This window comes from Falco biarmicus, chromosome 9 (assembly GCF_023638135.1).
Source record: "Falco biarmicus isolate bFalBia1 chromosome 9, bFalBia1.pri, whole genome shotgun sequence".
Lineage (NCBI taxonomy): Eukaryota > Metazoa > Chordata > Aves > Falconiformes > Falconidae > Falco > Falco biarmicus.
The window spans coordinates 55644164-55671934 of NC_079296.1; the positions used below are offsets into that span (position 1 = coordinate 55644164).

Here is a 27771-nt window from a genome sequence, read left to right on the forward strand (position 1 = left end):
TGGTCCCACCACCTCCCAAGCTGTCTGCAAAACAAAGCAGAGCGGTTGATATAAATGTGCAGTATCAGGACACTGACCAGAGTTATCCTTGTAGAGTATTTGGCAAAAACTGGTGAACTTCATCTAGCTGGCTGTTGCTGAGTGACATTATCACCAGGACAAAGAGGCAATTGCATCTATTTCTGGAGAGGGGAGGTGAAGGCGCGCGCCGCAGCGTGCAGGACCTGCACCCTCTTCTGCCAGCCTGCATGTGCACCCTGTCTCTCGGGGGGTGTAATGCCGGAGGGCAACCCCATCTCCTGTCATCTGCCATCAGCCTGGCTGGGGGGCCTGGCAGCTCAGCCCCCTCTGCTCCTGAGGCTCGGGGCAGGTCTCCTCGCCTGTCCTAATTGCTGGCTAACACCGTGCCCATGGGGAAATGTTGGTCATGGAACAGCCCCAGCTGGACGGGGGCTTCTCCTTTGCATTTAAAGCTGCTGCATGCAAACAACTGGCTTTTATCCAGCTTCAAAGGCAGATTTCTGGGGTGTGTAGCCATGCTCCTGATGGCCTCTGTGAATTTGCAAAGCGGCAAAGGCCCCAGGAACATTGCAAGTAGAAATTTCCCAACCAGGGAACCTACATGTTGGGTTTACAACCATGATGGAAATACTACATTTAGAAAAAAATGTGACTTAAAAGCAGCTGCATGTCAGACCGTGTTAGGTCTGGGTAGCACAAGGAGGGATTAACAAATTTAACTTTGCATGGGATTATGTTTGCATAATTAGCATCAGCTGTGCTCATGGGCTGGTTATTAATTAGCACTCTCACATCAACATTCATCCCACGTCGAGGCAGCCCGCTAGAACGAAAGCAGGAATACCCACAGCACAGCACAGGGCATCCTCTCAGGTGGTTGGATGCTGTGCTCCTACATGCTAACGCCCTTTCCCAGGCGCTGCTGGTGTCTTAAGCCATCAGACACAGGGGTGGGAGGAGGAGTCCCACTGGTCCTGCACCCACCGGTCCCGCACCCATCGCAGAATGAGGCTGGGGTGTGCAACAGCCTGGCGGGGTGCGTGCCTGGGGACCAGCACCTCTTCCAGTGAGTTGCAAGTTGTTTCTTGTCTTTACATTTTCTTAATGTTACTAACACTAGGAAGAAATGTGCTAAATAATATTTTTCAGTGACATGATTCCTTCGATTTGTACTATTTCTACAACATTTCTGTTTAACGATAGGCTGCGAACGTCAAATTGTTATGTATATTTCATGAATGTGAATTTAATCATATGAAGGAAAATGTGAATGCTGGTATTTCCTTTGTTGTTTGTGAAGGTTATGTTTAGAGTTTTTTTCTGGAAAACAAACCATTTGTGAAATAGCGTGAAATATTTTGTGTTTTTCTCCAGTTTCTTTGTTCCTCCTAATTTAAAGTGCTACCTATGGTGGGGCTAGGTTAACAGTTGGACTCGAAGATCTTAAATGTCATTTCTAACCTAAACAATTCTATGATTCTATGTTGTAACATGTCTTTGTTTTCATATAAATAGGGATCAACTACCCAATATTCTGCTTATCTTAAACAAATAATCATTTGATGGTGTGTTACCTTTTCATCTATACCTCCATTTAGATTTCTGCCTGATGAGGTATTTAGCAGTGAGACCTCAGGAGGCATTTCTTTGTTTCATTCAAAGTTACTAGACTGTTTTCTTAATGGAAATTGCAGAAAGCACCTTTAAAAAAATGGTACCCAAAGGGCAATTGATTTGTTCCATTTTACTAAAAGACCCTAAATTGTGCTTAACCTTGAAACGCTGTTTCCACACAGGTATTTATGAGGTTTGTGCTGTCTTTTGGCAAAGGCTCGCTGTTTCCTCAGGGCAGTGTGGGATCTCTGTGGGCTTGTGGCTAGGTTCTTCCTTCCTATGGCTACCGCAGGGGATGACCACCTGGGCAGCGCAGCCCCTCGGGAACGCCTGGGCTCTCGCCTGGGGCTGGGGCTGCGGTGCTTCCCCCATGGGGTGTGGGGTGTGGGGTTGGGGGGGTCGTGGGGCAGTGCTCTGGGGGTCTGGATGCAGCCTCCGTGCTGTGCAATGGAGGGTCATTGTGCCCCAGCCAACTGTGTCCTCTCCTGTGGAATTTAAGCTGTAATCAACCCATCCACCCAAACACCTAATGGAAGTAATTTCCCACCACCATTACTGGGGGTGTGTAAACTGCCATCACTATCGCTTCCTTTTTCCCTCGGTGGGCCGTGTTGGCAGTTATTGGAAAGAAAGTACTTGGAGTGATCTGTTAATTCAAAATGTAATTTTTTCCCAGGTTTACAGGCAAAGCTAGCAAAGATAAAGGTATCAAACTCAGTTCTCACAAGGCAAGATGTTCTTGTGTCAAGCAGGCCACCTTTTAAAACTGATCTTTTAAATTAAATTTGTAAAGTCTCAAAAACTTATGCTAAAAATCTTATGCATTTATGATGTCCAAAACCAGATCGACAGACATTTTAGGGGATGTATATGATTTCATTCTTTCCATAGAATCATTATCTGTAAGCACATTTGGCAGCCCTGTGGCATGTGAGTGTAATTAATACTTTATATTCATGTATAATGTAGATGTATGCAATCCAGCTGGGAAGAGCCTGAGATTCTGCTGTGGTGTCGTACATCACTGCAGACACAGAAGAAGGTTTTGGGCTGTGCTCTGTAATTTTTCATTATTAGGCAGGGCACAGGCCACCCTTACCTGAACTCTAGACTCTGAGGGGTAAGCCATGGCACGTGCCCCCAGCCCACACTGCGAGCCACCCCTCCACCCCACACCTTGGGGCAAATCGCTCCATGCTGGGAACCTGGCTCAGCTTCGTGGAGAGGGAGCGTTTCATCCCACATTAGCATTCAGAAAAAATCCAAGTACACTGTCCCTCGGGAAATATTCCATGAGCACCTGCAAACTGACGGTGCCCAAGCCAGCGGTGATGGGCATGGCGCTCTGAACTCAGCGAGAACAGTGCAGGCAAATAGGAAAGAAGAGATTTAGAGATGGCTGGACATTTGTCCTTTGAGCACTTAATGATTTTGCATAATGTTTATTATGCATGAGCAAAACCTCTTATGGAAAGGAGATAATTAAACAAATTGCTCACATGGGAGACACTTGGAAAAAGAATTTTGAAAATTCACACTCCTGTGTTTTGAAAATTAAGAGGGTATTCAGGTTTTAATATTTTTCTTTTAAAATTATGAATCCAGATTTTCAAAAGGTGATGTCCAAGCTAAATGCTGCAAAAATCATTACAATATTTTGAGTGAACTGATCCAAATTGTAATAGGACTGTTAGGCTTTGATTTTTATTTTTTTTTTAAGCTATTCTGATATGGTACTAAGAATACGGATATTTCCCAGTCATTTTAATGAAAAAATTCCTGCTGAACAGAGATTTTATTCTGGGTGGCCCGCAGAAGAAGAGCAATGTTCCTAAGTTGGTTGAGTAATTAAATTTATATGTTCACTGTCAAATATTCGTTGCTGTTCTAATTCCAAGAGAGTGTTGTTGTATTTTCCATGTTGAGGGGTCTTGGCTCTGTGCAACTGTTCTCTGGCCACGCTTGGGGTCATAAGATGCTCTGTTGTCATCAAGCCACTGCCTGCCTGTGTGATTGTGTTCTGTTCTCCTTGTAGATGGAGGAGATTAAGTTTAAAGACAGAGCAGTCTACGTGCTGGAGAGAGAGTTAGGGGTTCAAGCCGGGCATGCTCAGAGACTGCAGCTCCAAAAGGAGGCTTTAGATGAACAACTTTCCCAGATCAAAGAGTCTGATCGGCATCTGAGCAGCCCCAAGCGGGAACTTCCTTATGCAAGTGGTGCAGGAGACGCTTCAGATCATTCGGGAAGCCCCGTAAGCACTTTCACGTGGTTTCACCTAAACGAACGAGCAGACAGAGTGACAAAATGGCACAAAGTGACAGAATCTTGATGAGTGCACCCTTGAGCAACAGCTTTCCCATAGCCGTGCAGGGGAAAGCCTGAGGCACCAATTTCTTCCTCTCGTTTGTTAGCCAAACCTTTGCGATTTAAAATGAAACCTTGTTATGGGAGAGCTTTTGCTTTTTTGTCGTTTTGTTTTCTGGTTTGTTTGGTTTGGTTTTGTTAGCAGGGTGAAATTTTTCTGTTCTTTTTCTCTTCCTTTTCCTCACTGTACCATACTTCTGCCACCTGCCTTAATTTTGACAGTTTGACACAATTTTGCCAACAAATGATGCAAATGCGTTTCTAACCAAGTAATGTATGTGTGCTAGCTTTTGGAACTGCTAACAATGGATTTTGTGAGCAGATAGACAATGCCAGTTTACAAAGAGAAACAGGGGAAAGTAATTGGTGCATGAAAGCATGGGAAAATCCTGCACTTCTCCTGGAACACCACTGCTAACTCAGGTTTTTGTGCTGCTAAGTGCTCTCGCTTTCAGTGAACCAGACAGTGAATGAAATACCTGCTAACCTATTCTCTCCTATTTCTTTTCTACAATGCAATATCCAGAACATTAAATTTTAGTCACCCTTTCACAATGGCTTTCTTAATATAATTATGGCACCTTTCTGCTTTTGCCTTAATTTGCTAATATTAAAATATCCTCAGCTAACTGACCTCATATATCTGACGTACGCAAATTTTCTTCATTGCTGATTCTCATCAAGATTTCTTTTGCAACAGCCTTAATTTTCTCAGTAGAAGTGTAAATACTTACACATGAGCAAACCAAACTATTTTATTCTTTGTCCCAAGCCTCTCCTGCACCTGTTGAATGAGGAACCCTAGACCTCCCAAAAGTGCCACCAGCACTACGGACACTAATTTGCTTGTTTCAATTCGTACTCAACTTCTGCCAGACACCAGAACAAGTCCTAGAGAAGGGGGAAACGTCTGTCACATTTGTAAATAGATTTAACTTCTCTCTGATTCTGAACAAGTACATGTCTACCTATATTTCTACTCATTTATAATTTGATTTAAGCATTTTCACTCAGATAAAGTACTACCCCTTTGGCCTCACTAGTGACCCTTTAGAACCCAACAAGGGCCAAAGCTTTATGGAAGAAGAGCTTATGCAATGGTATAATTGCATGAATTTTCCCCATCTGTACTGCAGTATTTTTAATAATCATTTTCTTACAATAAAGTCCTCAGAGTGGGTGATGTGTCTGAAGCACTCAGTTCAACAGCGGCATACTTTGGAAGCATTGCCTTAATTTTTGATATTTTCTTTTCTATTTCCAAGTTTACCATTCATGACTTTGTATTTGCATACACATACTTCTGCATTTGCATACTTTGTTACATTTTCACTCCTAACTTTCTGTTGGTCTCATCCTGCAGCTTTCAGTGGTCAGTTAGGTTGCATAGGTTACACTCTGCCGTGTAATGTTTGGAAATGTTTGGATTTGGGATAAGGAAAAGTTTGAACTTTAGAAAATTTTGATATTGCGTGTACACTTATGAACAGTTATTTGCAGTTGATCTTTGTTTTAGGAACAGCAGTTGGATGAAAAGGATGCCCGGCGTTTCCAACTTAAAATCGCTGAACTGAGTGCCATCATTAGGAAGCTGGAGGACCGGAACGCTCTGTTGTCAGAGGAGAGGAACGAGCTGGTGAGTGCAGCAATGGTTGCTGGTGAACGTGCTGCCATGGTTGTGCCTTGCCCCCAGGATGTCAAGATGTTTTCTCCTGGACTGTTTGGAAATCATTCAGGAGTAGCTGTTTCCTCCTTACACTCTGTGTTTGGTGGTAGGCATACCACACTCATCTTTGCTCATATAACAATGACATTTTAAGATGGCGTTATCTGGAATTATTGATTTTTTTAAAATAAATACATTCCCCACATGGTACACTTGTCGCACAGATTGAATATCTCATGAAGGAGGAACAGTCTGCTTCCCAATGGAAAATACCAAGAGTTTTTGATCAATTCTGCTTTGCATTAGGAGAAAATACTGCTCATGTGAGAGTTAAAGAAAATTATTAATATATTTGATGAAAAATGACAGCTCCCGAGGTGTTAATTCTCTCTTTATCTTCCAGTTGAAACGTCTTAGAGAGGCTGAAAGTCAGTACAAGCCCATTTTGGACAAAAATAAACGCCTTAGTAGAAAGAATGAAGAACTGTCACATGCCTTACGTCGAATGGAAAATAAATTAAAATTTGTAACACAAGAAAATATAGCAATGGTAAGTCTCCGTGTGCTCTGGGAAGAACTTGTAATATAGTACTCACAGGGCTGATGAAGTCAGGCATCATCCTAAACTTGCAAGTTCGATAGGAAACTTTCCCCTTCCCAGTGCTTGCTGTGGTGTTCTGTGGTGTGCTGCTGAGCAGTTTGTGGCTTGAACATGCTTTGTTTTGCACAAAATGTTTTAATTTAGCTTTAAAAACCAATAGTTCTGAAGAAAAGAAATTGCATGAACTTTGCACATTTTGACCAGGTGATGGCTCAGCCACCAGCTGCTCAGCTTCCACGTGGGCAGCCCTCTTCACCTTTGACTTTTGTACCAGAATCCCCTCATAATCCATAGGAAATCTGGACTTGTGACCCTTCCTTTTTTCCCAGGTGAATGTTGTTAGTGAGTGATAGTGGTTAGCAAGTAGATGTTGACATCACGTGAATGTGGGAGGGCTGAGGCCATCCCCATGGGTGCTGCAGCTCTGAGGCTGCTGCAGGTCAAAATGGATGAGGGCAACCCAGAGCGAGCTGTCACAATCCCTTCTCCTGCAGGAGAAAGCCACACGGCTCCTGGCAGGACTGAAGAGCCCATGCAGCTGAGCCGCTGCTAGCCCCCATCTTGGTCAGGCAAACAGGCGGGTGCAATGGCCCTGCATGCCCACTGCCCTCTCCAGTGACCACGAGCTTCACACAGCAGTCTGAGGAGCAGGACTAACTGGCGTGTTTGCAGCAGAGATGTAACGCTCAGCAAAAGGGAAGCAGGGTAGCTGCCAGAACAGCCATTAGGTTAGATGCATCACTAGCTGTGCAGGGGAGGGTTATATGCTGTTCTTTGGCAAAGCCTTCTGATCGTTTCTTCTGCGTGTGTGTGTGTTTGGTTTTTTGTTAGAGGCAAAGAGCTGGAACAATAAGGAGACCAAGCTCTTTAAATGACCTTGACCACAGCCAGGAAGAAAGAGAAGTTGATTTCCTGAGACTACAAGTTATTGAACAGCAAAACATCATTGACGAACTGTCCAAGGTGAGATGATGCTGCCGCGCTCACACGAGGCCAACTAAGGCCATAGCAGAAGAGCAGGAAGGCTAAGCAAGGGGTGCCTGGGCGCTCTGTGAGTGAATGGGCACAGCTCACAGCAGTGGAACATGGTAGGCATTTACAGGATGGCTAGTATCCGAATTGAATATAAGTTATCTGTGGTATAGTGTTTGGAAAAACCCTTTCAATCTACATTGCACTTGCATGACAGAACCATTGCAGGACATCCAGTAGATATGCTGGTGGCCAGATCCTGCACCTGTGAGAGAAAATGCCAGAGCTCCTTTAGCTGGAGACAGCATCAGGGCTAAAGATTGCTGAGTACAAGGGGGCTGTCTGCAATGTTGTGTTTGGGGTTTTGCTTCTTTGTTAACATGTTCTTACTCTTTGGAAACAGAAAAAAGTGAAATCATAATACTCCTTGAGAAAATACCTTTTTTAAAAAAAAAAATAACTGTACACTTACTGACATTATTTCATTCTTTTTCATTAGACACTGGAAACTGCTGGCTATGTGAAGAGTGTCATGGTAAGAATGATGTTAACTTCATCCTCATCTTTGTATGCTTTAAGTTGCTATTGACAAAAAGCATGCAGGGTATAATAATATTTATGCTCACATCTCCGTTCAGGCAGCAAGCTAACACACTGGTTTTCTCAGCGTAGATGTTGTCAAAGACCGTATCAGCAGAAGTTGTTCACTGGAGGAAAATGTAGTGATAGTGGGGCAGAAAGCCCTGGTGAGAGAGAAAAGCTTTTTTTTCACCATTGGGATGACCTCAGAGGCATCTGTGGCCACCCTGTCCCGACGGCCTGTAGCGAGCGCCCCCTATCCCTGGGACAGCTCTGCCACGTAGGAATTGCATTATTTTTTTTAGAGTCTGATTACTACTAGCTTTGTCTCACCCATGCTGGCATGTTCTCAGTCACTGCCCTTGCCTGACTCATCCATTTGTTATTCTCAGTAGAGATTTTGTGAAGTTAAGCCACTAATAGGTATTGATGAAATGTGTACTGTTTTGTTCTTCATTGCCAACTGTGCAGCAAAGCTTGGGCGGCCGAGCAAAACGAGCCTTTGATTTTCTTCTGTCACTGCTGCTGCTGTTAGAGTTTGCCGTTGGGCTGATGGTAGTGGCACATTATCAGTGTCCCACAATGTCTTTGCATCCTTTTACCAAATGGTTAACATGGAGGATTATGAGGGGTTTCCCTTTAGAACTTTACTTTCTGCAGTCCTGGACTTTGCCTATATTTTCAATCCAGAATAAAGACTTTTTTTTTTCCCAGTAAATAAATAAAAAATCGCCAAAATGATGAAAAGCATTATAATTTCCACTGACAGAAAAATTTCCTGGCAGCCATAAACGCTGAAACCTTTTTTCAGTGGGACTGGGAACCTGGAGCTCCTTAGAAAAGTCAACGGAGCCTGAAAGCGTCGGCTCTTTTCATTTTCAGGAACATAAAGAGCAATTGCTGCCTCCATATGGCAGACTTTGAAGATGTTGGAGTAAAACTAACATTCTGGCTGATGAAGGCATGATTATTTCATTTTGAGGCAGTGGCCGGCATTGACGTTACTATTTGTTGATTGCCCAATGACTGCTAGTACTGACACAGTTAATTTAAACAACAGCTCTCTGATAATAGTTAACACATGTATCTGATTCTTTCAGGAACGTGATAAGCTATTAAGGTATAGGAAACAAAGGAAAAAAATGACAAGAATTCCTAAGGTAAAAAAAACATGCTTGTATTGTGGTGTGCTGATGGGCATGCGGGCTTGGCAGGGTGCTCGGAGCACCTTGGAGCCATGTGGGGGAACGTTCTCCTCTAGGGTCTGCAAACGCATCCTAATCTTAAATCTGGGTCATGTAGTTCAAGGACATTCATAGACTGTATTGGGATATTCAGGAAAGACCAGGTAGGGTAGGGGGAACCGTTCACATTGCTCATTGCGAGCGTTTGCATGCTCTGCGTTCACCTCCAGCAATCCTGTGGGACTTCAGTGGTATGTGCTTGTCTTAAGATGAGACAGATTTTATGAATTAACACATCTCAAAATGATCTTTTAATGGCACTGCCTGAAAACATATGTAAGTTGTAAATAATTCATTATGGAGTTTAGTAACATGCAAAAATTGCTGGTTACAAGAAGGAACGGTTAGAGCTCAGGGAAAAAGAAAATGTTAGTTGATGAATATTCGGCAGGATGTTAATATAAATATTAACACTGTAATGACATCGTAAGGTATAATGTCAGGAACTGAGAGCAAGCTGTGTTCTATATATGAAGAATTCGGGTGGCGCTGGAGCTAATGAATCTATAAATAACAAGTTGCGGTCGATGTCAGATAACTCCGTAACTCCAGTCATCCCACAAATGGCATCCAGGCATTGAGAATTAGGTTTTGTCTCCTTGGAAACTTATCCCAGCAAACTGAAACAAAAAGCCAAGTTCCAAAAGTGTGTTTGTAAATCAACAATTAAATAACTTTAGAACTGCTTTTGAAATGTCGTCTTTGGCTTTCAAGCATTTAAAGATTTAACAGTAAATCTTTCTTTACCACCACTACCCTCATTCTTTTAAACACAAAACCACTTTGAGTGGAAAAGTGATTTTCTTCAAACTGTAAAAAATTGCTGTGGTGATTAACTTCAAATTTCCAAGAAGTATATTTCTTGAAAATCTAACTTTTCATGTGACAGTTGTGTTAATGACAGGAGGGACATCATGGTGATGACGATGTATTAACAAAAACGTTTCAGTATGCAACTCCCATCTCACACCGAGATGAACACACAAAGAAGTAAAAGCTCTGCCTTAGCTAGAAAAATCAGGAAGAAAATACATTAAAAAAAAAAAGGGGAGAAAAGGGCTTTGAGGTTGCACACTGTGATACTGAATAACAAATACAGCAATTCAGTGATTTGAATGGTTTTAGCTATCGTTAGAGCAATATCATGGGGTGAAAAAACTTTGTGCATGTACACATGCAAAGAACTGAATAATTTTTTTAAAAAGCAATAGAGTGAGAATTACCAGTAATCTGGAATTGAGGTTCTTCTGAAAGTCCAAATCCTGCAGAGGTGCAGAGTTCAGCCGCGTGTCCTGGCACAGCCGATGGCGCTGCTGCCGCATGGCGCGGCCACACTCGCTGACACCTTGTCTCTGTCAGAAGCCAGTTGTGGAGACGTTTTTTGGCTACGATGAAGAAGCTTCCCTGGAGTCTGATGGTTCCTCTATCTCATACCAAACCGACCGCACGGATCAAACCCCTTGCACGCCTGAAGATGACTTGGAAGAGGTATTCATTAAAAATGTGTTACTTTGTTTTGAACCCTTGCTACTATTTTTTAATGAAATTCCTGGTCTGTTACGTCTGTCATCTGTCACCTCTAGCTAGAAAATTTAAAATATTGTGTTCAATTTAATTCTTGTGTGTGTTGGTTAATATCTCTGGATTGCAAGTCTTCAGGAATTTCACAACTTCCAGACAAGCTGGAAATATTATATCCTAAGAATATTAGATTTATAATGAGCTGACAGGTTAGAGGTCTAAAAAGGCTGAGAAGCTGGACAGCCCTAGGAAGCTGTGTTCACACTGAGATTTACTGCAGGTTTGCACACCTATAGTTTCCTTCAGGTCCTTCTATTTGTCATTTTGACCTCGGCACAGAGCAGAGCCTTAAGCGATAAGGTATGTGTTTCTGGAAGGGGAAGCTAGCAACCCCACAAAGCACCAGCCCCAGAGGACAGGCTGTCCCCTCGCCAGTATATTGAGGTCATGACTTTTCTGGAGTCTCTGAACGCAGAGTACACAACAGGGCTGGTAATACAAATAATAATAGTTATTCCTGGCGTTTTGCAGGGCTTCCCTACAAATGTATTCCCATGTGTGTGTCAGATCAATGTACCACTACACGTTTCTGGGTTTAACATGACTCTTGTAATAAACAAAAAATTGCTAATAATGACTTGCAGTCTTTTTATCCTGTGTTGGCTGCAATTTTTCATCTGCCATTTCCTCTGTTTCATGGGTTGTAATTAGATCTGTTAAAAGGGGAACCTGAAGAATTGCTATTTGCATTGTAAACAGTACAGGACTGGTTACCAGGTGTGTGCTGCACTGCAGGAAATCCGAATGTATTTTTATATGTATGAGCCTATTTATTTTTCATTCCTGTGTTGACATTTTTTTTTCCTTTTCTGATAGTACGAAGTTTATGCATGCAACCAGCAGTATAATTTCATTTCAGATCAAATGAAATATTCTGATCAACCTGACATGAAAGCATTCAGTCTGGATATTGTAAGGAGAGTGAAGAAGATGAAGGGTTCTTTTCATGTTGATGTCACCATTTCTACAAGTATTAACTCTAGATTAGTGTTTTAATAATTGAGTGAGACTGTCAGGATTGGCTTATTCCCCAGATGGGAAATCTTTTGTTCTTTCAAGAAAGTTGAATTTTCACCTTTAAATGTGATGACTTTGCCTGTTACAGTAATAAAGGGAGATTCAGTCATTAGTATGTTATATGGATGGCAAGTTTTTATCTTTCCAAGGTAGGAGGAATTATCTTTTTTTTTTTTTTTTTTCTGTTCTAAATTGTGTTTTCTTGAAGTAAGTGTGTGGAAGAGATGTCTAGGGGAGAAAAGAGAAATAGTCCAAGGGCACATAAACAAGATCCTTAGTACTGTGCTTCTCAAATTGTGTTTTGAAAATAATAATTCTGGCATTTTTTAGAGAAAGTGAAAATAATCTACTCTTATAATATTTATTAGTTTCATTGCAGAAAAAAGGCAACTGGTGCAATACGTCTTTGTTTTTAATTCCAGGGCATGGCCAAGGAAGAGACAGAACTGCGGTTTCGGCAGCTGACAATGGAGTACCAGGCTCTGCAACGAGCATACGCCCTATTGCAAGAACAGGTCGGAGGAACATTGGATGCAGAACGAGAAGTTAAGGTCTAAATGGCTTATATTACATGAAAATAAAGGATTGTAATTGTATGGGGGATTCCAGTTGTACTTGCTTCAGTTGCTCTCAAGCTGACCTGGGCTCAGCCAGCCCCCCAGCACTCTGCCGGCTGAGTGCAGGCCGGGGACCTGGCTGCACGGGTGGGCGCTGGGGTCTCTAACTCCAGCTGGCCTGGCTAGCCTCTCCACAAAGTTCTGGTTTGCTGGAGGAACCACCATGGCTACAGTTTAGTCTTTTCACCTCTTTTTTTTTTTTTTTTTTTTTAAGAAATTCAGAGAACTTTTATGGAAAATGCTTAAAGTTAAGCTCTTTTTCTATAAAAATCTAGGACAAATAGCCTTAAATATTATTGGTATTTAATTCCTTCTGGGTTCTGTGTGATCACAGGATTCCTTATAACATGTTTAGAAGGTTTATAGCTGAGATTCTTTTTCTTAATTAAATTGGAAAGTGTCCTATGCTATTCTTGCCTGCCTATCTGCTCTCACAGCCTATGTGGCTTCAAACATCTGGCATAAACGATTACCTATATTATGATTAAGTTGTATATTACAGGGAGCTGGCGGGACCTATCATGCACAGAAGGCAAGAGTGAGCACAGTAAATAAGGGGACAAATTCTGTTCTAACAGTTTGAAGTTTAATAGGAGAAATGTAACTACAAAGTCTTAATTTGGCTCTGTATCTATTCTGCGAACATGTTATCCAGGAGCACTTGCAGTAGTTCAGGGTGAGGATGACAGTGGTGGGAGACACCCACATCACCCTGTCTGGTCCTCTGGTGGGGACACCTCCGGCAGCTGTGGCACAGCACCACACACCACCGAGCTGCGACTGTGCCAACCTCGGGCACTTCCCCGGCTCCAGTTAGGCATAAACCAAACAGCCAGATTCTTCTAGCTGAATTCTATCTTCACAACAATATTTTGGCTTTCCTAGCTATATAACTAGTCTGGTTTTCTTCCACGGACTAATTCAAAGAATTAGCCGGTAATTTCACCACTCTCTCCGCTGGTGAGTACCTCTCAGCCACCCAGATTCAGCAGCATCCCTTGTCTCCTAGCGACCTCCCTGTTTGGCAACTGTAAATCATCTCACTCTCTCTGAACGCCCCAAATGCATTAAAACTAACATTCCCAGAAGCAAGAATTCTGCTCTGAGGTGTTAAGGATTGTACATGTAAAGAAAATTGTAATGAAACCAGACATGCCCAGCTTGAAAAGTGACTTGATTTTACTTTATCCATAGTGAGACAAAAAGAGAGAATAATTAATACAAACAAATAAGGTCATTTTCATTGTAAATAACAAGATTAATAGAAGATCAATGCTTTGAGGGAAGAAAATGTTCTAAAAGCCAATATTTAAGAAATAAAACAACTAATAATAATTACATTTATTCTCCAGAAAACATGTGTAGGAAGGTGGTGTATATTTAAATAAGCTTGAAGCTACAAGTGTAGTAAAAAACTACACACAATACAGTAAGACCATGAGACAGGGTACTAGATACATAAAGGCCAGCACCGTTTGCCAGTTTGCAGCCTTACGTGTACGGTCTCTCCTGAGCTTTTTAACGTATCAAACATTCAAAGGATACAGGTGTGCCCAGAATTCTGGTATAATAATGTTTGATTGGTTTTGTGGAGAATCTTTGTATTACACTGGCTTTTTAAAACACTTTCTCCTCGAGCAGGGAAGGCTGCTCACTGCAGACTGCCATAACCAGCTGTAAAAAGCTGTTTATATTTTGCGGTCCTGCTATCTGCCCAGTGGGATGCCGTTTATATGAATCTTGACTTACGTGTCAAAACTATTGTCCTATCTTACGGACTTCTTTTTATGATTAGTGACTAATGCTGCGTGCTTAGCTGCAAATTTATCCTGCCAAAGAACTTCAAAAATAACTTTTGTAAAAGTATTTGATGTTTTAAGTATTTTCTGTACCTGTGTTAGCTTTTGTCTTTTAGAGAAAGTTTGATAATTTTTTTTCTTTCTTTTTTCCGTCACATCCTACAGACACGTGAGCAGCTCCAAGCGGAGATACACCGTGCTCAGGCTCAGATCGAGGACCTGGAGAGGGCCCTTGCTGAGCAGGGGCAGGTAATGCCACGGCCCTTCCTCAGCCTGTGCCGCGGCGGGAGGGGGCTCGGGGACGCGTCTGGTCACACTGCCATGTAACGCTGCAGGTGCTACTCACTGTTCGTGAATGTAAAGAATAATCCTGATGCGGCTTTTCAATAGCTGGTTTATTTCATACAACACAGCCGGACTAGGGATACACAAGAAACGTTTCCAGGCTGATTTCAGCTTGCGGTTTAGTTTTCCAGGCAAGAAAAAATAAAGGGGGGCGGGGGGGGGGGGGGGGGGGGAGGGGAGAGAAAAGAACCAAAATGGTTTTTGAGAACTTTAAAATAATATTAAATCATCTGATCATTCCCTTTCTGGCTTAACCTCTTATTATTGTTAACTTTGCTGATACATAATATGCTGGGGTTTGTGGGTTTAATGTATTCATCAAACGAAGAAATTAGTTTCAAAATAAGGTTTATTTTGCCTAATGTTCAGAAATATGTAATTTGTATTCAGTGTAATATAAATTTAATAGTAGATACATAGCTAGAAATATCTCTTTTAAGCATATCAATTTTTTATCCGAGTTTTTTAATCATCAGAGTGTTTCTACTCCATCTGTATACTACAGATGCTCTTAAAAGAAGATTGAAAAGCTTAGCTTATGAAATTATTTTAGGAAATAATGGAATTATAATTTCATATGCAATATTGTTCTGTCCCTCTTCCCTTTATGCATGATTTAATAAAGTACTTGCTACCTTGTTTGTGCTAAACATTGCCAGCTTCACCTGCGATGTTGGTCATTTCTTTTTTAAGGACATGAAGTGGATTGAGGAGAAGCAAGCGTTGTATAGAAGAAATCAAGAACTGGTAGAAAAGGTGTTCAATGTTTCCATTTGTGTTATTTAAATAACATTTGTAGCTTAAGGAATGCAGAAGGTGCAATCTTTCAACCTGTAGCACACAGCTCTACTGGAAATAATTAACATATAGTAACATGATCCTTCTAAACCTGCCAGAAAAAGTAGGTTTCTGGCATTCAGCATTCCCTGCTGCCCCATACCATGTCCTGGCGTGAGGTTGCACCAGGACAGCGGCTCTGGGAAAAGCCCCGCGTTCCCCTGTCACTGGTGCTACGTGTCCCTGCTGGCGCAGACCCCAGGGGGTGGCTCAGACCCTCGGCACTCATGCTGACCCCAGTGTCTCCCTGGCATTGCCAGCACGTGACAGATGCCCAGCGATGTTGCCAACAGCGCTAACAATGTGTTGCTTTGTTTTGCAGATAAAACAAATGGAAGCTGAGGAAGCCCGCTTAAAACATGATGTCCAGGATGTTAAGGATCAAAACGAGCTCCTGGAGTTCAGGATCTTGGAGCTTGAGGTGAGTACATGTTGCAGCCACGGTCCTGCCACCTGCCCTGGGCTGTGTGAGCCATGGCCAGGGGCATCGCAGCTTTGGGAACTTGCCCACCTTTGGTACAAACATCACATTGCACCAAAGGAGACCAAATGATTTGGTACAAACTGCTAATAAGAGAGGGGAAAAAACCCCAAACACCAAGGGATTAATACTGATATTCTTGATAGGGTATTCTGGCAATCTTACTACGGAAGTAACTTCAAGATCCAGAAGATTGGCTCATGATGTAGATACACATTTTACTATGCTCTGTGTATCCTGAAAATATAAAGAGATAGAACCAGAATGGATCATACGTGGGGAAAAAAAGGAAAAGGGTTTGGGTTTTTTTATTGCCAAGAGTCATTACTGTGTTTCCCCTCTTGCTAAACCTGCAGAGAGGCTTGGCAGTGCTGGGTTAATGGTTGGACTTGATGATCTTCAAAGTATTTCTCAACCTAAACAATTCTATGTGGCCCAGACTGCTGTAGTTATTCCACTGAGCCTTCTGTTTTCTGTATTATTACCTGTATAAACAGTATCTATAAACTCAGAAACTGTTTTTTTAAATTCTCCAAAGAGAGATTAACAAAGCAGCCGCTCATAAGAAAACTTTAAATGCTATCTATGTTATACTAGGTATATGTGTATAGTTTTGTTTAAATATATTATGTACTCAAGATAATATGTAAGTGTTTATGATCAGTGCCCAATGAAGAAGCATGGTGGGAACATATTAATGCTGTTAATATGTATATCTGTCCTGCTTTGCAGTGTGTTCAGTTAGAGTGGGCCTTTCTCAAACCATATTTATCAAGGTCTTGGTGAAGCTGTTGTTTGTGACATGCTGTAGTGGGTAACCAAGCCAGTGTTGTCATTTCAGGAGCGAGAAAGACGATCACCTGCCATCAACTTCCATCATGGTCCCTTTACAGAGGGGAAAAGCCCTCTCCAAGTCTACTGCGAGGCAGAAGGTGTAACAGTAAGAGATTCTCGTTTCGTATTTTCCTTTCCCTAAATAAAATCAGAAGCTCTGTTCTGACTCCTGCTTTTCCATTTCTCTCTTGTTAGGACATAGTAGTAGCAGAGCTGATGAAAAAGTTGGACATTTTAGGGGATAACGCCGTAAGTGTATGTTCCTTTAATAAATTGTGCATGCTTTGGTAAATATTTGTGCTCACATTAAGTTAGCAAAGCTCTCTTGGTTTGCTACTGCACAGCCTGTCCTCCCTGTGGTCAAAGTTCTGTGCTACAAGCTAAGCATTTTCTGGCTATTTTAAGATTTTGTTAACAGCCTTCTGATGAGTGCCGTGCAGGATTTTGGTGTCACAATATTCCCTTTAATTTTTCAATGATTTGGAAAATATTTTGAAACTTTGGTGTTTGTTTTTTTTCCTGGCCACTACTCACATGAGTTCTTTATTTGCTTACTCTGCATTTGCTTTGCTTTTCATTTTAGCAGCTGTGTGTTTTAATTTTGTCTAATAACCCATAAACCTTTGATAGTAATCAGGATATTCAACAAAAAGTTTCAACAGCTTCATGAAAAGAAGTAGCAAATAATAAGATGGCCAGTTGGGCCATCGTGTCTCCACTGTCTACAGTCTACATAGATATCTACACACTCTGCCCCACAAAATCAAGCCAGGAGTTAGTGGAGGACCTGAAACACATTGAAGTAATTAATAATCTTCACCACTGCTGCAGTTAATGATATTTATGATATTGATTAATGATATTGGCAGAAATATGAAGAATCCTAAAATCTTTTGTGTGCAACAAAAACACACTTATAAGTTTAATCACCAAGGAGCTAAGACTGACCCTGCTAATGTGTAGAAAGATAATACCCATTAATGTGTTAATCCCTGTAGTAATGTTGTTTTCAGTGGAATTATTAAGGTCAGATTAGTCCCATGCAGTGTTTTGGAACAGCATTCCAAACAGGCAACGTGGAGACAAACAGGGGCAGAAAAAGTGATAGCTTTTCTTAACATTCTCTATTCCCATTTGTTTCCCTTTGGCTTCTTTATTTATATGAATGATCTCTAGTCTACAATAGTATTTCCTCCTGATTTTTTTTTTCCCTACTGCATACAACAACTAATTTCCAGATGTGACACGAGGGGAAGTTCTGAGTTCTCAACTCAGATAGCTTTATGCCAACTGCAGACTGTTGTTATTACTTGGGGTTTTTTTCTTGTTTTCACATGTTTAACATCACAGACTGTGCCACCAATCCGGCTGGCTGTTGGGGAGTCCAGGAAAGCAAACCCATGTCCCGCCTCTGTGCAAGTGATTCCATCCTTTTCCGTGCATTTTCTCAACTGCATTTCTGCAGAGCCCCCCTAGCAGCTCCTACCTGCTTCCCACTTAACTGTCATGAATTAAATATTGCTTTGAGTAGGGCAAACCTGTGAGAGAGTACCTCTAGGAGTAGAGCAAGATTCAAGTCAGAGGGATGCAGTTAATCACCTCTAGGCTATGAGGTCAGTGGGATCAGGCACAGAAAGAGGGCTGAGGAGCAGCGGTGCCCTCCTCTGCCCCACAGACAGGGCAGTCAGGTTAGGGGTAACTCACAGAAGAGGAAAGGACGTCATTAATATGCTGCGTGAATGGTTCATTTTTAATGTGACATAACTTGTTTTTTTTAAAAAAATTACTTACATTTATGGAAGAGACAATTTTCAGGAAAAGTCTCCTCTCGTCCCTGCTGGACAGCACTTTCACCGTCCCCAGCCTTGTGTGTTAACTGAGTTCACCGTAGTCATCCTTCTTATCAACTTCATAATTACCCTGTGGGAATGAGAGCTCATGGCTCTCTGGACCTGAACCAACGTGGGTCCCAAACTAGGAGGAGTCATATCTCCTGCTGTAGATGCAGTCAGAGTAAGACCAAATTTTGGGATGAAATGCAAAATATAGTTTCAGTATTCTAGTTTTTTTTAAAAGCAACAAGACATGAATTGAATAGCTAACTACTTAACAAATATTTTCCAAAATCATGACTTGGCCGTGCGAAATACAGATTGTGTATTAAAATACTGTGCATATAATGAACTTGAGGACTTCAGACTGCATCTCTTTGCTCAATGGCACGTTGTGCTAAGCTTGATCTTGTCTTGTGTAAATGTGTGTTTATTCCCTGTTGAGTAAAAATAGATCCAGTGTCACCTTTTTTTTGTTAAATGTGAGACTTTTAAAAGAATTAACTGTACATATGGTAAGAATTCAGCATGAATAGTTACAATTGTTTTTACAATGATGTTACATTACAATACTAATTTTCTTTACCTTAGTTTATTGTTCCTCGAACATATTTAATTTCATATTTATTTAATACAGCAGTGGCCCAAGTAGTGGATTAATAACAAGACACTGGGATTTGTTGTAATTATATTCTGCTTTTGGTGCAGAATCTGACCAATGAAGAGCAAGTAGTTGTCATACAAGCCAGGACAGTTCTCACATTGGCTGAAAAGGTAATAACAACCTCAACACTCATCAGTAAACACATGTCATGAAAGCATCTGACCCTCTCAAAATAGCTCACTTGAGGGCACTGGTGATGTAGATGATAGTTTAATCACAAAATGCCATGATTCTTTATCTGGATTTACACTTACACTAGTTTTCATCAAAATAATAGGCAAATCAGGCAATACAGACAATGCTTATTTTAAAATGCTACTTAATTAACAATATTATATTAGAAGGTAAATGGCTAGGCTTTTACAATGCTTTTTTCCATTCACCAATATATATTTTTTTAAATGTAATAATATAGTTAATTTTTCCTCTTTTACTTAGTGAATTTAAATAAGTACTTGCAGCGTGTGCTGCCACAGCCTAAAGTCACAGTGACAACTGATTGCGCAGGCGTGCTGCTGCTGCTCTTTGGGCTTAAGCACCCGCTTTCTGTTTTGTGCGTAGTGGCTACAGCAGATAGAAGTGACGGAGTCTGCGCTGCAGCAGAAGATGCTGGACCTTGAGAATGAAAAGGTACTGAGAGATGGGGCAGGCAGCAGGCAGGGCTGTCACATTAGGACTGCGGCTGCTGCACTGACGGCTTCTTCCTTCCATCCCCAGGAGCTGTTCAGCAAGCAAAAGGGCTACCTGGATGATGAGCTCGACTTCAGGAAACAGTCCTTGGACCAAGCTCACAAGGTGAGGACAATTGGTCTTGAGTATCTTACGACATCTTGATTAATTTACCTTATGTAATATGTACAGTCTGTTCCCTATAGAAAACCTCTGGGCTGTGGACAGTACTGCTTGTGGAGTCACCTGGGGACTAAACAGTCTGAACGTTAAACAAATCCTCTGTACCCTGCACTAGCAATGAGTTCTGTATGGACAGTGTTCCTAGTGTCTGGGTCGTCCTTGCAGGATTAGGACTGGAACATTACTTTATTAAACGCAAGTTTTAATTTAGCAGAGGTTTCAGTAAATGACTGGTAAGAAAATGATGTTTCCGGTAACTTCTTTTCCTTCCAATAGAGATTTTAGCCTAGACATTTCCTCAGATCTTAGATTACAGCCTCTGTAACCAAACCAGCTGGAGGTATGATGTGATTCTGTAAATCTGGAATGAAACTGCTTTTAGGTCAGGTTCATGATGAGCTGATCCTAAGCCATTTCAGCCATCTCTTCAGTCAAGAGGTGCCTGTTTCCTTCAGTTAAATAAAAGTTTAATACATGCTCATGAAAGACATAAATTTTCATATCAATTTATCTCATTCTTTCTGTTCCATTTAAATATTGAGCACAGTTACAGTTTCTGAGAAGCAGTGAGTATTTATGCCTCTCTTTCTGGATGCCTATTATCTATTTGTATCTCGAACCATTTGGGGGAGCTTTTACTCAATACACTTTTTGTCCTGTAAGGATGATTTTTAAGACTGACTTTGCCAAATGCTGAGCTATATCTGGAACCAATATCTATGCACAGTGGAAACCCTGGAAATTACACAAGCCCCCCCACCTTACCTGTGGTCTCAGCCCTAACGCCAGGTTATCTCCTGCAGCCTTGAGCTGTTCTGAGCAGCAGTTTGGTGCAGCCGAAGGCTGAACTGGTAGGATTCATCTTCAGCGATAAGCCCTGAGATAAGCCCCAGAATTTGTGCGAGTTTTGAAACAGATCCAAAAAGATCTGCACACTTGGGTGTGCAGAAATTTGCAACAGCAGCAGAGTGGGAAAAATCATATGGCATAGCTTGAAATTCCTGGTAATGACACGGAGCCTGCAGGAGAGCTCAGACATGAGCTGTGCTGTCAATTAGGGCATTACCCGGCACCCCTGCTGCTCACAGCCAGCCGCTTGCTCTCCATCCATGAGATGGATCTCCAGCTCCAGGTTCCCAAGTTTACCAGAGAGTCCAACAACCACAAGCTCCTTAGCTGTACTGCTCATGGAGAAGGAACAAGCGTAACGAATGTGTTGCAGCTCATGCAGAAGCAGCTGAGGGTTATTTGCATTTTCTTTAAATTCTGTTGTTTATTATAGAATACGTTAAATAAAATAATGTATTCTTTAAAGGCATCACCAAAGCATCGCCAGGCAAAGCGATGGGCTTTATTCCTGGGCACAAATGCAGCCTGAAAAGCAGCAAAGAAAACTTTTTTCTACCCTCAGATTCAAGTGGCAAAAGCTCTTTTGATTTGTGTAATTTGTTTCACTTCTGTGTTTCCTTTGTGCCCCTTGAGATGAGGAGCCACTAATCTTGCCTTCTAACTACAGCCAACAAGATTACAGCTGTAACCACTAAGCTTTTTGCATGGTTTTCACTCCCTTTGGTTGCTGACAGGGGATTTTGCTCCAAGATGCACTTGGCTCACACAGACTCCTGACACTGCTGCTCTGGAGGCCGTGAATTTCCCCATGCTGTCCTTTCTTCACAGGTCAATATAATCAGAGAGGGATAACTATAGATTTAGAGCCCAACAGAAATCCATGTTTCAAGTAACAGCATTTTGTTGAGACATCTATGGTGTTAGCTAAGATGCTGGTGTTATTTTTGAAAGTGAAAGCAGATCTTCTTCGCAGATCTGATCTGATCTTCCCCACAGAGGTACCGTGGTTGCTGTCTTTCAGTTATCATCAGTATCCATAACGCCTGCCACGATGTTACTGTTCTTGTAAATGCTTGTGTTCTTCCATCCTGACTCTGCTAAAACAGTAAGAAAACACCAGCAGCAGGCTTGGGTGGAAAAACCTGATGATTTTGAATTGAGCTGAATTATCACGACAGACATCCACGGTGTTTTCAAACAGCCTGCCTAGAGGTTCAAGCCACACTTGTTTCGGCAGTCCTGTTCTCCTGACCTCACGGAGAGCTCTGCAAGGCTCACACTGCACTATTGCAATCATGTTCTGAGGCCACAGAGAGCTTTGCAAAGTGCCACCAGCTTTGGAGAAGGTGTGCAAAGGTGCCATCAATTGCTGCTTTGTCTCTTGCTCTGTATCAAACATGCTCAAAAGATTTCGGCTTGCTTTTGGCTTGCGTGAAGGAATAGCATTTATCTTGGACTTTAAAACAGAAGACATTGTCTGGCAAGCTCACCTGCCCTAGGAAGGTGCCAGCCCCGGGGAAACACTGCCAGTCCATTTCCTACACGCTCCTATGTCTCAGTAAATCCAGAGGGTACATCCGTCTGTGTGCAAGAGACATTTCCTAATGCATTAAAGCCTCTGCAGCCTGTGACTGCAGGAACAGAGCCCAGCTACCAAATAGATTTTTTTTTTTTTGAGCAAAAAGCCTCTTGGAGCTGACAGCTCTGCCAGAGGAAGAGCTGGAAATGCCTTCATGGCAGGCATTTTAAGCTAGCTGGTACAAAATGCTGCAGGCACATGAAGGGAGTCATTCCTTTCCTGCAGGAGTATGAACAGGTGCTGCCGTATCCTCTGCTGCTGCGAACTGAATAGCTGGGGAAGGTGAACTGAGAGACTGAACATTACACTTAAAAAATATCTGTAACTCAGAAAGTGATGGCCCTTCTTCGTGGCCCTTCTTTTTCTCCCCATCACCAGAAAGGAGAAGTTGGCACCCATATATCTTTGAGAGGCAGACAAGGCTGGCCCAGGAGCCATCCCAGCTCCAGTGCTGCTCAGAGCCCCACGGGATAAAAGCAGCCTGAAGTATTTTCCCCCTGGACTGTTTTCTGCACTGTCCTGTGTGGGAGGCTCAGCACAAAAACCCTCTACCATTTGTGTTGCCTTACTGGGGTAGGATTTTCTGTTCCTCACAAAATCCTCATCCGACCAGAGACAAGGTCAAGCTGACAGCCTTATATTGTTTTTGATCAGCAAATTCTGGAATTAGAAGCCATGCTCTATGATGCCCTGCAGCAAGAAGCTGGAGCCAAAATTTCCGAACTTCTTTCAGAAGAGGAGAAAGAGAAACTGAAGAGTGCTGTAGAGCAATGGAAGCGGCAGGTGATGAGCGAGCTCCGGGAAAGAGACGCCCAAATCCTGCGAGAAAGGATGGAGCTCATTCAACATGCACAGCAGGTAGGTGCTGGTGCATGGGCACGGCGAGATTTGGGGTGGGATGATCCCTCAGATGGAAATGTAATGAACTTGTGAGCACCAGCCTTTCCTCATAGACCTGTACCAGAAATGGCTGGTCCTGTGACCAGAGTTTGATTTGCCTTCGATAATCCCTGCAAAGAGAGCATTTTGATTTTAATCAATTTGTCATGCATAGTGACGTTCCCAGAAGACTCATCTACAGCTTAACCCCCAATCTATTTTTTTAGAAGCACAACACACATGATTTATATCTCCAAAAATAATGCATCTTCTGGGTACATTTGTATTTGGTTGGTTAATAAATATTTTTTTATTTGAAATCTGACAGAGAATTAAAGAGCTAGAAGAAAGAATTGAAGGCCAAAAAAGACAAATAAAAGAGTTAGAGGAAAAGGTAAGGTAATGCAGATGAAACAGTTATTGAATGTGCACATGACCACATATTCATTTCACCTTGGCTGAGGAAACAATCTTGTAAAAGGTTTGTGTTTGTTAGTGCAGTGAGCTGGTGTGTAGCACTCCAGGAAACCGCTTGGCATTTGCATTCGTCCCTCTGAGAAGAAAAGGCTACCAGCTTGAACTGAGTCTTTCCTTCTGTTGTCCTCCAGAAAAGTCTGAAACACAGGACTCGGCAGGGTCGTGGGGCTCTGTCTGCCCTGGGGAGGCAGTGATGGAGGGCTGGGGCCAAGGCCTGCTCTGGGAAGGAGCCAGGGACCTCTTCTCGCTCCCTCCGTCCCCAGCATTGGCACGTGCGGCCACTGGGCTGCCTTCCCCAGAAGGAATGAGGAGGCTCTCCTTCCTCTCCTTGCCTGCAGCCATCACTGTGACTAGGGTTAATGCCATCGACCTTCCTCCAGTCAAGCCATAACTGTTAAATTTCACCCTCAAATTACCCTCATCTGAAACCATCTATTTCTCATGAAATTGCCGTGGGAGAACTTATTCACATACAACAGGGGCTGAACTGCACTTTCACCTGAAATTAAACCCAAACCTTAGCAGTGTTAGTTTTGGGGGTTTTTTTGAGGTATCAGAGGAATTCAGCTAATTATTTTCCTCCCCACTCCTTCTGAGCCCTGGGCTGTGACTGGGCTGGGCTCTGCAGGGGCAGGAGGTGACTCTCATCAGTCTGAGGGACTCGGGGCGCTGGCTGTGCCGAGCTGAGCCCTCCGAGCTTACTTCACACTTTATATTTCTTTTCAACTGAGAGTTTTGTTGCGCTCTGTAACCACAGCATGTTTCTCAGCTAAACACACTGTAAACTCTTAATCTCTTTCTTCTCTTCCATTTTCTCCTCTCTTCCCTCCCCTTTTCAGTTTTTATTTTTGTTTTTATTTTTCTCTTTAGCTTTCATTCTTTGGTCATAGTCCTTCAGGCCACATGCAAAAGGTAAGCCCTCAGACCACCTCTGGTCTCCCCTTTTCTTGTAAAGCATCAGAGCCTTCCCCTTGCTGCTCAGGCTGCTTTGGCAGTATTGGGGGTGGTCTCCTGGGCGCCCAGATAACCTGAAAATAGAAATCTCTAAAGCCTTGAAAAAAAAAGCGAAACCTAGGCACAGCAGGCTAAAAACTTGTCAAACAGAATTTCCTTCTTTGGAGGGAAGGACAAGGAAAGAGAAAAATGCAGCAGGCTTAAAAGCAAGAAACTTCTAGCAAACCAGGGTAAATGCCCAGTCTGTGCTTATTCCTCTGACCATATCAGGGTTGCTCCTGCTGATCCTTGCTGGAAATCCAGGGAAATCCACTGCCCTTTCTCCCCGCATGGCTGGGGTCTCCATGCTTACAGCCGGGCTGAACCTCCTGCATTAGCTTGCCCTGCCTTCAGACTAAGCAACCAGAACGGTTTGGGGGTAAACACGTCATTTCTAAATGTATATTTCACCAAGCATCACGCCAAACGGCCCTAGACGTTGCCTAAATCCCGCCTTCTCCCCCATCAATAGGAGGTGAATTCCCAATCCGTTTGTGCTTCCAGAGATGGCAGAAATTACCACGCTGGCGTTGAGATGGTGTTGAGGGGAATATTCCCTACTAGTCATCAATGTCAATAGAATATAACACAAATCCTTTTTTAGCAGTTGTACAATACAAACAGATAATTATAAATATAACCCTTGCAGAAATTTCATGCCTGGTTTTTTTGCCCAGATACACTTTTATTTGACCCATGTTTTAATTTTTTTTCTAGTTTCACTCTACTGAGGAAGCTACAATTGCTTCTACCGTTGTTAACAGGAAGACAGCACTGATTACCAAGACAGAAAAAGAGACATTGCCATTTCAAAAAAACCCAAGTCTCTCTTGTATTTTGCTACTGGCGATGGAAGATGCAATCTTTCTGACCATTTCAGACTGAAGCAGAACTAGGGTACGTGGAAATTTCTGCACAGGTGACGTCTGCACCACTGAAATCTCTGACTGAGCATTTTGAAAGCTAGAACTAAGCTGACAAAGAAAAAAGCCAAAAAACCCCTCCCTCTCCTACAGCCACAGGCTCCTTCCCGGAGTACTGGCTCTGCTGCTTGAACTAACTTTCAGTGGAAGTCCTGGCTCTGCTGCTTGAAATAGCTCTCAGCTTTACGTAAGGAGCGGAATACTAATTCAGATAAACTGAATATATTTTGGTTCCCTGCTAAGCAGGCAGTAAATTGCTTCTCTGTAGAAGTGACAGTGTCCTGTTTTATATGTCACACATTTATATTTGTTATTCATAGTTATTTAAAAATCTGTCTTGAAAGAAGATTTTAGAAAGAGTTCCAGAGGAGTAACTCATGAAAAGATAAATGTGAATGAAAATGGACGTGTTTTGTTCCAAAGTATTTCTTCATAACACAGGGTATGTCTGATGGTTTGTTGAATATCCCGCAAGCCCAGTTTTAGGGGAAAATGTGAAGCTATGTTCAGGAAATCAAGCTGTAATTTTGGGGGGAGTTTTCAGTAGACCGTGGCCTGCAGCATGATGAGAAAAATGGCACGATAATTTATAATTTGCTGTCCCTGAATGGTGACAAAATGCTTAGTATTGTCCCAGCAAAAAGTTTGACCTGGAAAAGAGTGAATGTAAAACACGTTATCCCTGATCCACATGCTCTGGGCTGGGGGAGCCAGCAAGAGGGAACAGAAGATTTTGGGGCAAGGAAGCACAAGTACTGCAGAGCCTGAGCCCAGGAGGCTGGTACAGGAGCCAGGAAGGAAAATGGACGCTCTAGAAAAACAGGTGAAGGATGGAAAATCCAGAAGAATTCCCTCAGTCCGATTCACTCTATGGGAGCTGCAGACAAGTGCACAAGCCTGGGGCTGTTGGGTAAGGCCAAGAACAAGCTCCCACCCACAGCTGTCCTGGAGTGCGGTGTAGCCAGGGTGCCCGAGGCGCAGGATGCAGTGGAGGAGCAGCCCACCCTTGGAGGCACCGGGCGGGAAGCGAAACCAGAGCTCCTGGCAGGTAAGATGGACTGATCAACAGAAACCCATTATACAGTTATATATACTACGTAACTTCCTTGACACAGCTGTTAGTCTCTCTTGCTCAGGTTAAAATGCTTCTGATGATAACACAGAAAAAATCTGGACGAAGTCTTTATGTAAACGCTATTTATCTCTGGTTTACTTTAGTAATTTAGATATCGAATTTCAGTATGATATAATCACAAATGCTAACTTTGTGTTTTTAGATCAGTGGTCACTTAACAAAAAAATACTAGGGAATTAATGAAATATGCTGTCAAATTTGTATGAAGAGCAAACAACCGTGATACTTTTAAAAAAATATATAATTTAAATGCAGTAGATGAAAATACTTTTAATTTTGGATTGAAAAGCCAAAGAGTATTCACAAAAGTATTTTAATTCACAATTCCACTTACTTTTTTTCTAATTCATGCTGGTGATGAGTTACTTGGTTGGTAAACTCCAAAGGATGGGGACAGTAGCAGCGGCCAGCCTAGCACTGCCTGAAGCTGCCTTTTTTTAAGAATGCTGAAGAATACAGGGATGTTAGACAGGGACCAGAACCCAGCTGGACAGTGGTGAGAGGTCACTTCTGCCACAGCCTGGGGGAGTCTGTCATGCCCAGAAAGTCCCATGCTCGCTTGACATAATTCTCTCCCAAAATGAGGGGAAATACTCACATCTTTCAAAAATAACAGCCTGTAATTCAGTCAGTCCTGTGGAAACGCTTGGGAATAAAATAAGTCAGGAAATGGCCAAATTGGAGCACTATTATATAATATGGAGTCCATTTCTTTTTTTTATTTTGTTGGGGCTGTCCCAGTACTTTTTAACTTGTATGTAACTTGTTATACCCCTTATGGCTAATGCTTCTCGCAGGACTTGTTTCTGCTTCAAAGGATTCAGAGGAGGAATTGGCTCTCTGTACTTCATCCTATCAGTTTTCCTTCCCCTGCCCCAAATGCTTTTTCTAAGCAGAACTTCTAGAGCACCTCTCGGATGTTACGGTGTTTGGCTGCAGGTTATTGATTTGCTGCTCCAGATAAGATTACTGCTTTTAAAAGCAATTGGACACAGGATGTTTAGGTAGAGAGGGAT

At 42.3% G+C, this 27771-nt stretch overlaps 1 protein-coding gene across 19 annotated transcripts in view; it reads left to right on the forward strand.

The window, feature by feature from the left end:
* Positions 1 to 27771, forward strand: part of JAKMIP3 (Janus kinase and microtubule interacting protein 3) — an 89616-nt gene that overhangs the window by 45855 nt on the left and 15990 nt on the right. For 3 of the 19 annotated variants that reach the window (XM_056352608.1, XM_056352611.1, XM_056352610.1), the window contains 20 exons: positions 3671 to 3886; positions 5516 to 5635; positions 6069 to 6215; positions 7098 to 7229; positions 7738 to 7773; positions 8918 to 8977; positions 10421 to 10549; positions 12082 to 12210; positions 14241 to 14324; positions 15114 to 15176; positions 15580 to 15678; positions 16580 to 16678; positions 16768 to 16827; positions 19113 to 19178; positions 19630 to 19698; positions 19786 to 19863; positions 23003 to 23206; positions 23556 to 23621; positions 24575 to 24616; positions 25415 to 26668. In XM_056352608.1, coding sequence (XP_056208583.1) covers positions 3671 to 3886; positions 5516 to 5635; positions 6069 to 6215; positions 7098 to 7229; positions 7738 to 7773; positions 8918 to 8977; positions 10421 to 10549; positions 12082 to 12210; positions 14241 to 14324; positions 15114 to 15176; positions 15580 to 15678; positions 16580 to 16678; positions 16768 to 16827; positions 19113 to 19178; positions 19630 to 19698; positions 19786 to 19863; positions 23003 to 23206; positions 23556 to 23621; positions 24575 to 24616; positions 25415 to 25582 — 2067 coding nt within the window. In that variant the 3' untranslated portion in view covers positions 25583 to 26668. Of the gene's footprint in view, positions 1 to 3670; positions 3887 to 5515; positions 5636 to 6068; positions 6216 to 7097; positions 7230 to 7737; positions 7774 to 8917; positions 8978 to 10420; positions 10550 to 12081; positions 12211 to 14240; positions 14325 to 15113; positions 15177 to 15579; positions 15679 to 16579; positions 16679 to 16767; positions 16828 to 19041; positions 19179 to 19629; positions 19699 to 19785; positions 19864 to 23002; positions 23207 to 23555; positions 23622 to 24543; positions 24617 to 25414; positions 26669 to 27771 lie in introns of those variants that run through there. The other 16 variants (XM_056352615.1, XM_056352621.1, XM_056352616.1 and 13 more) reach the window with 16 other exon arrangements.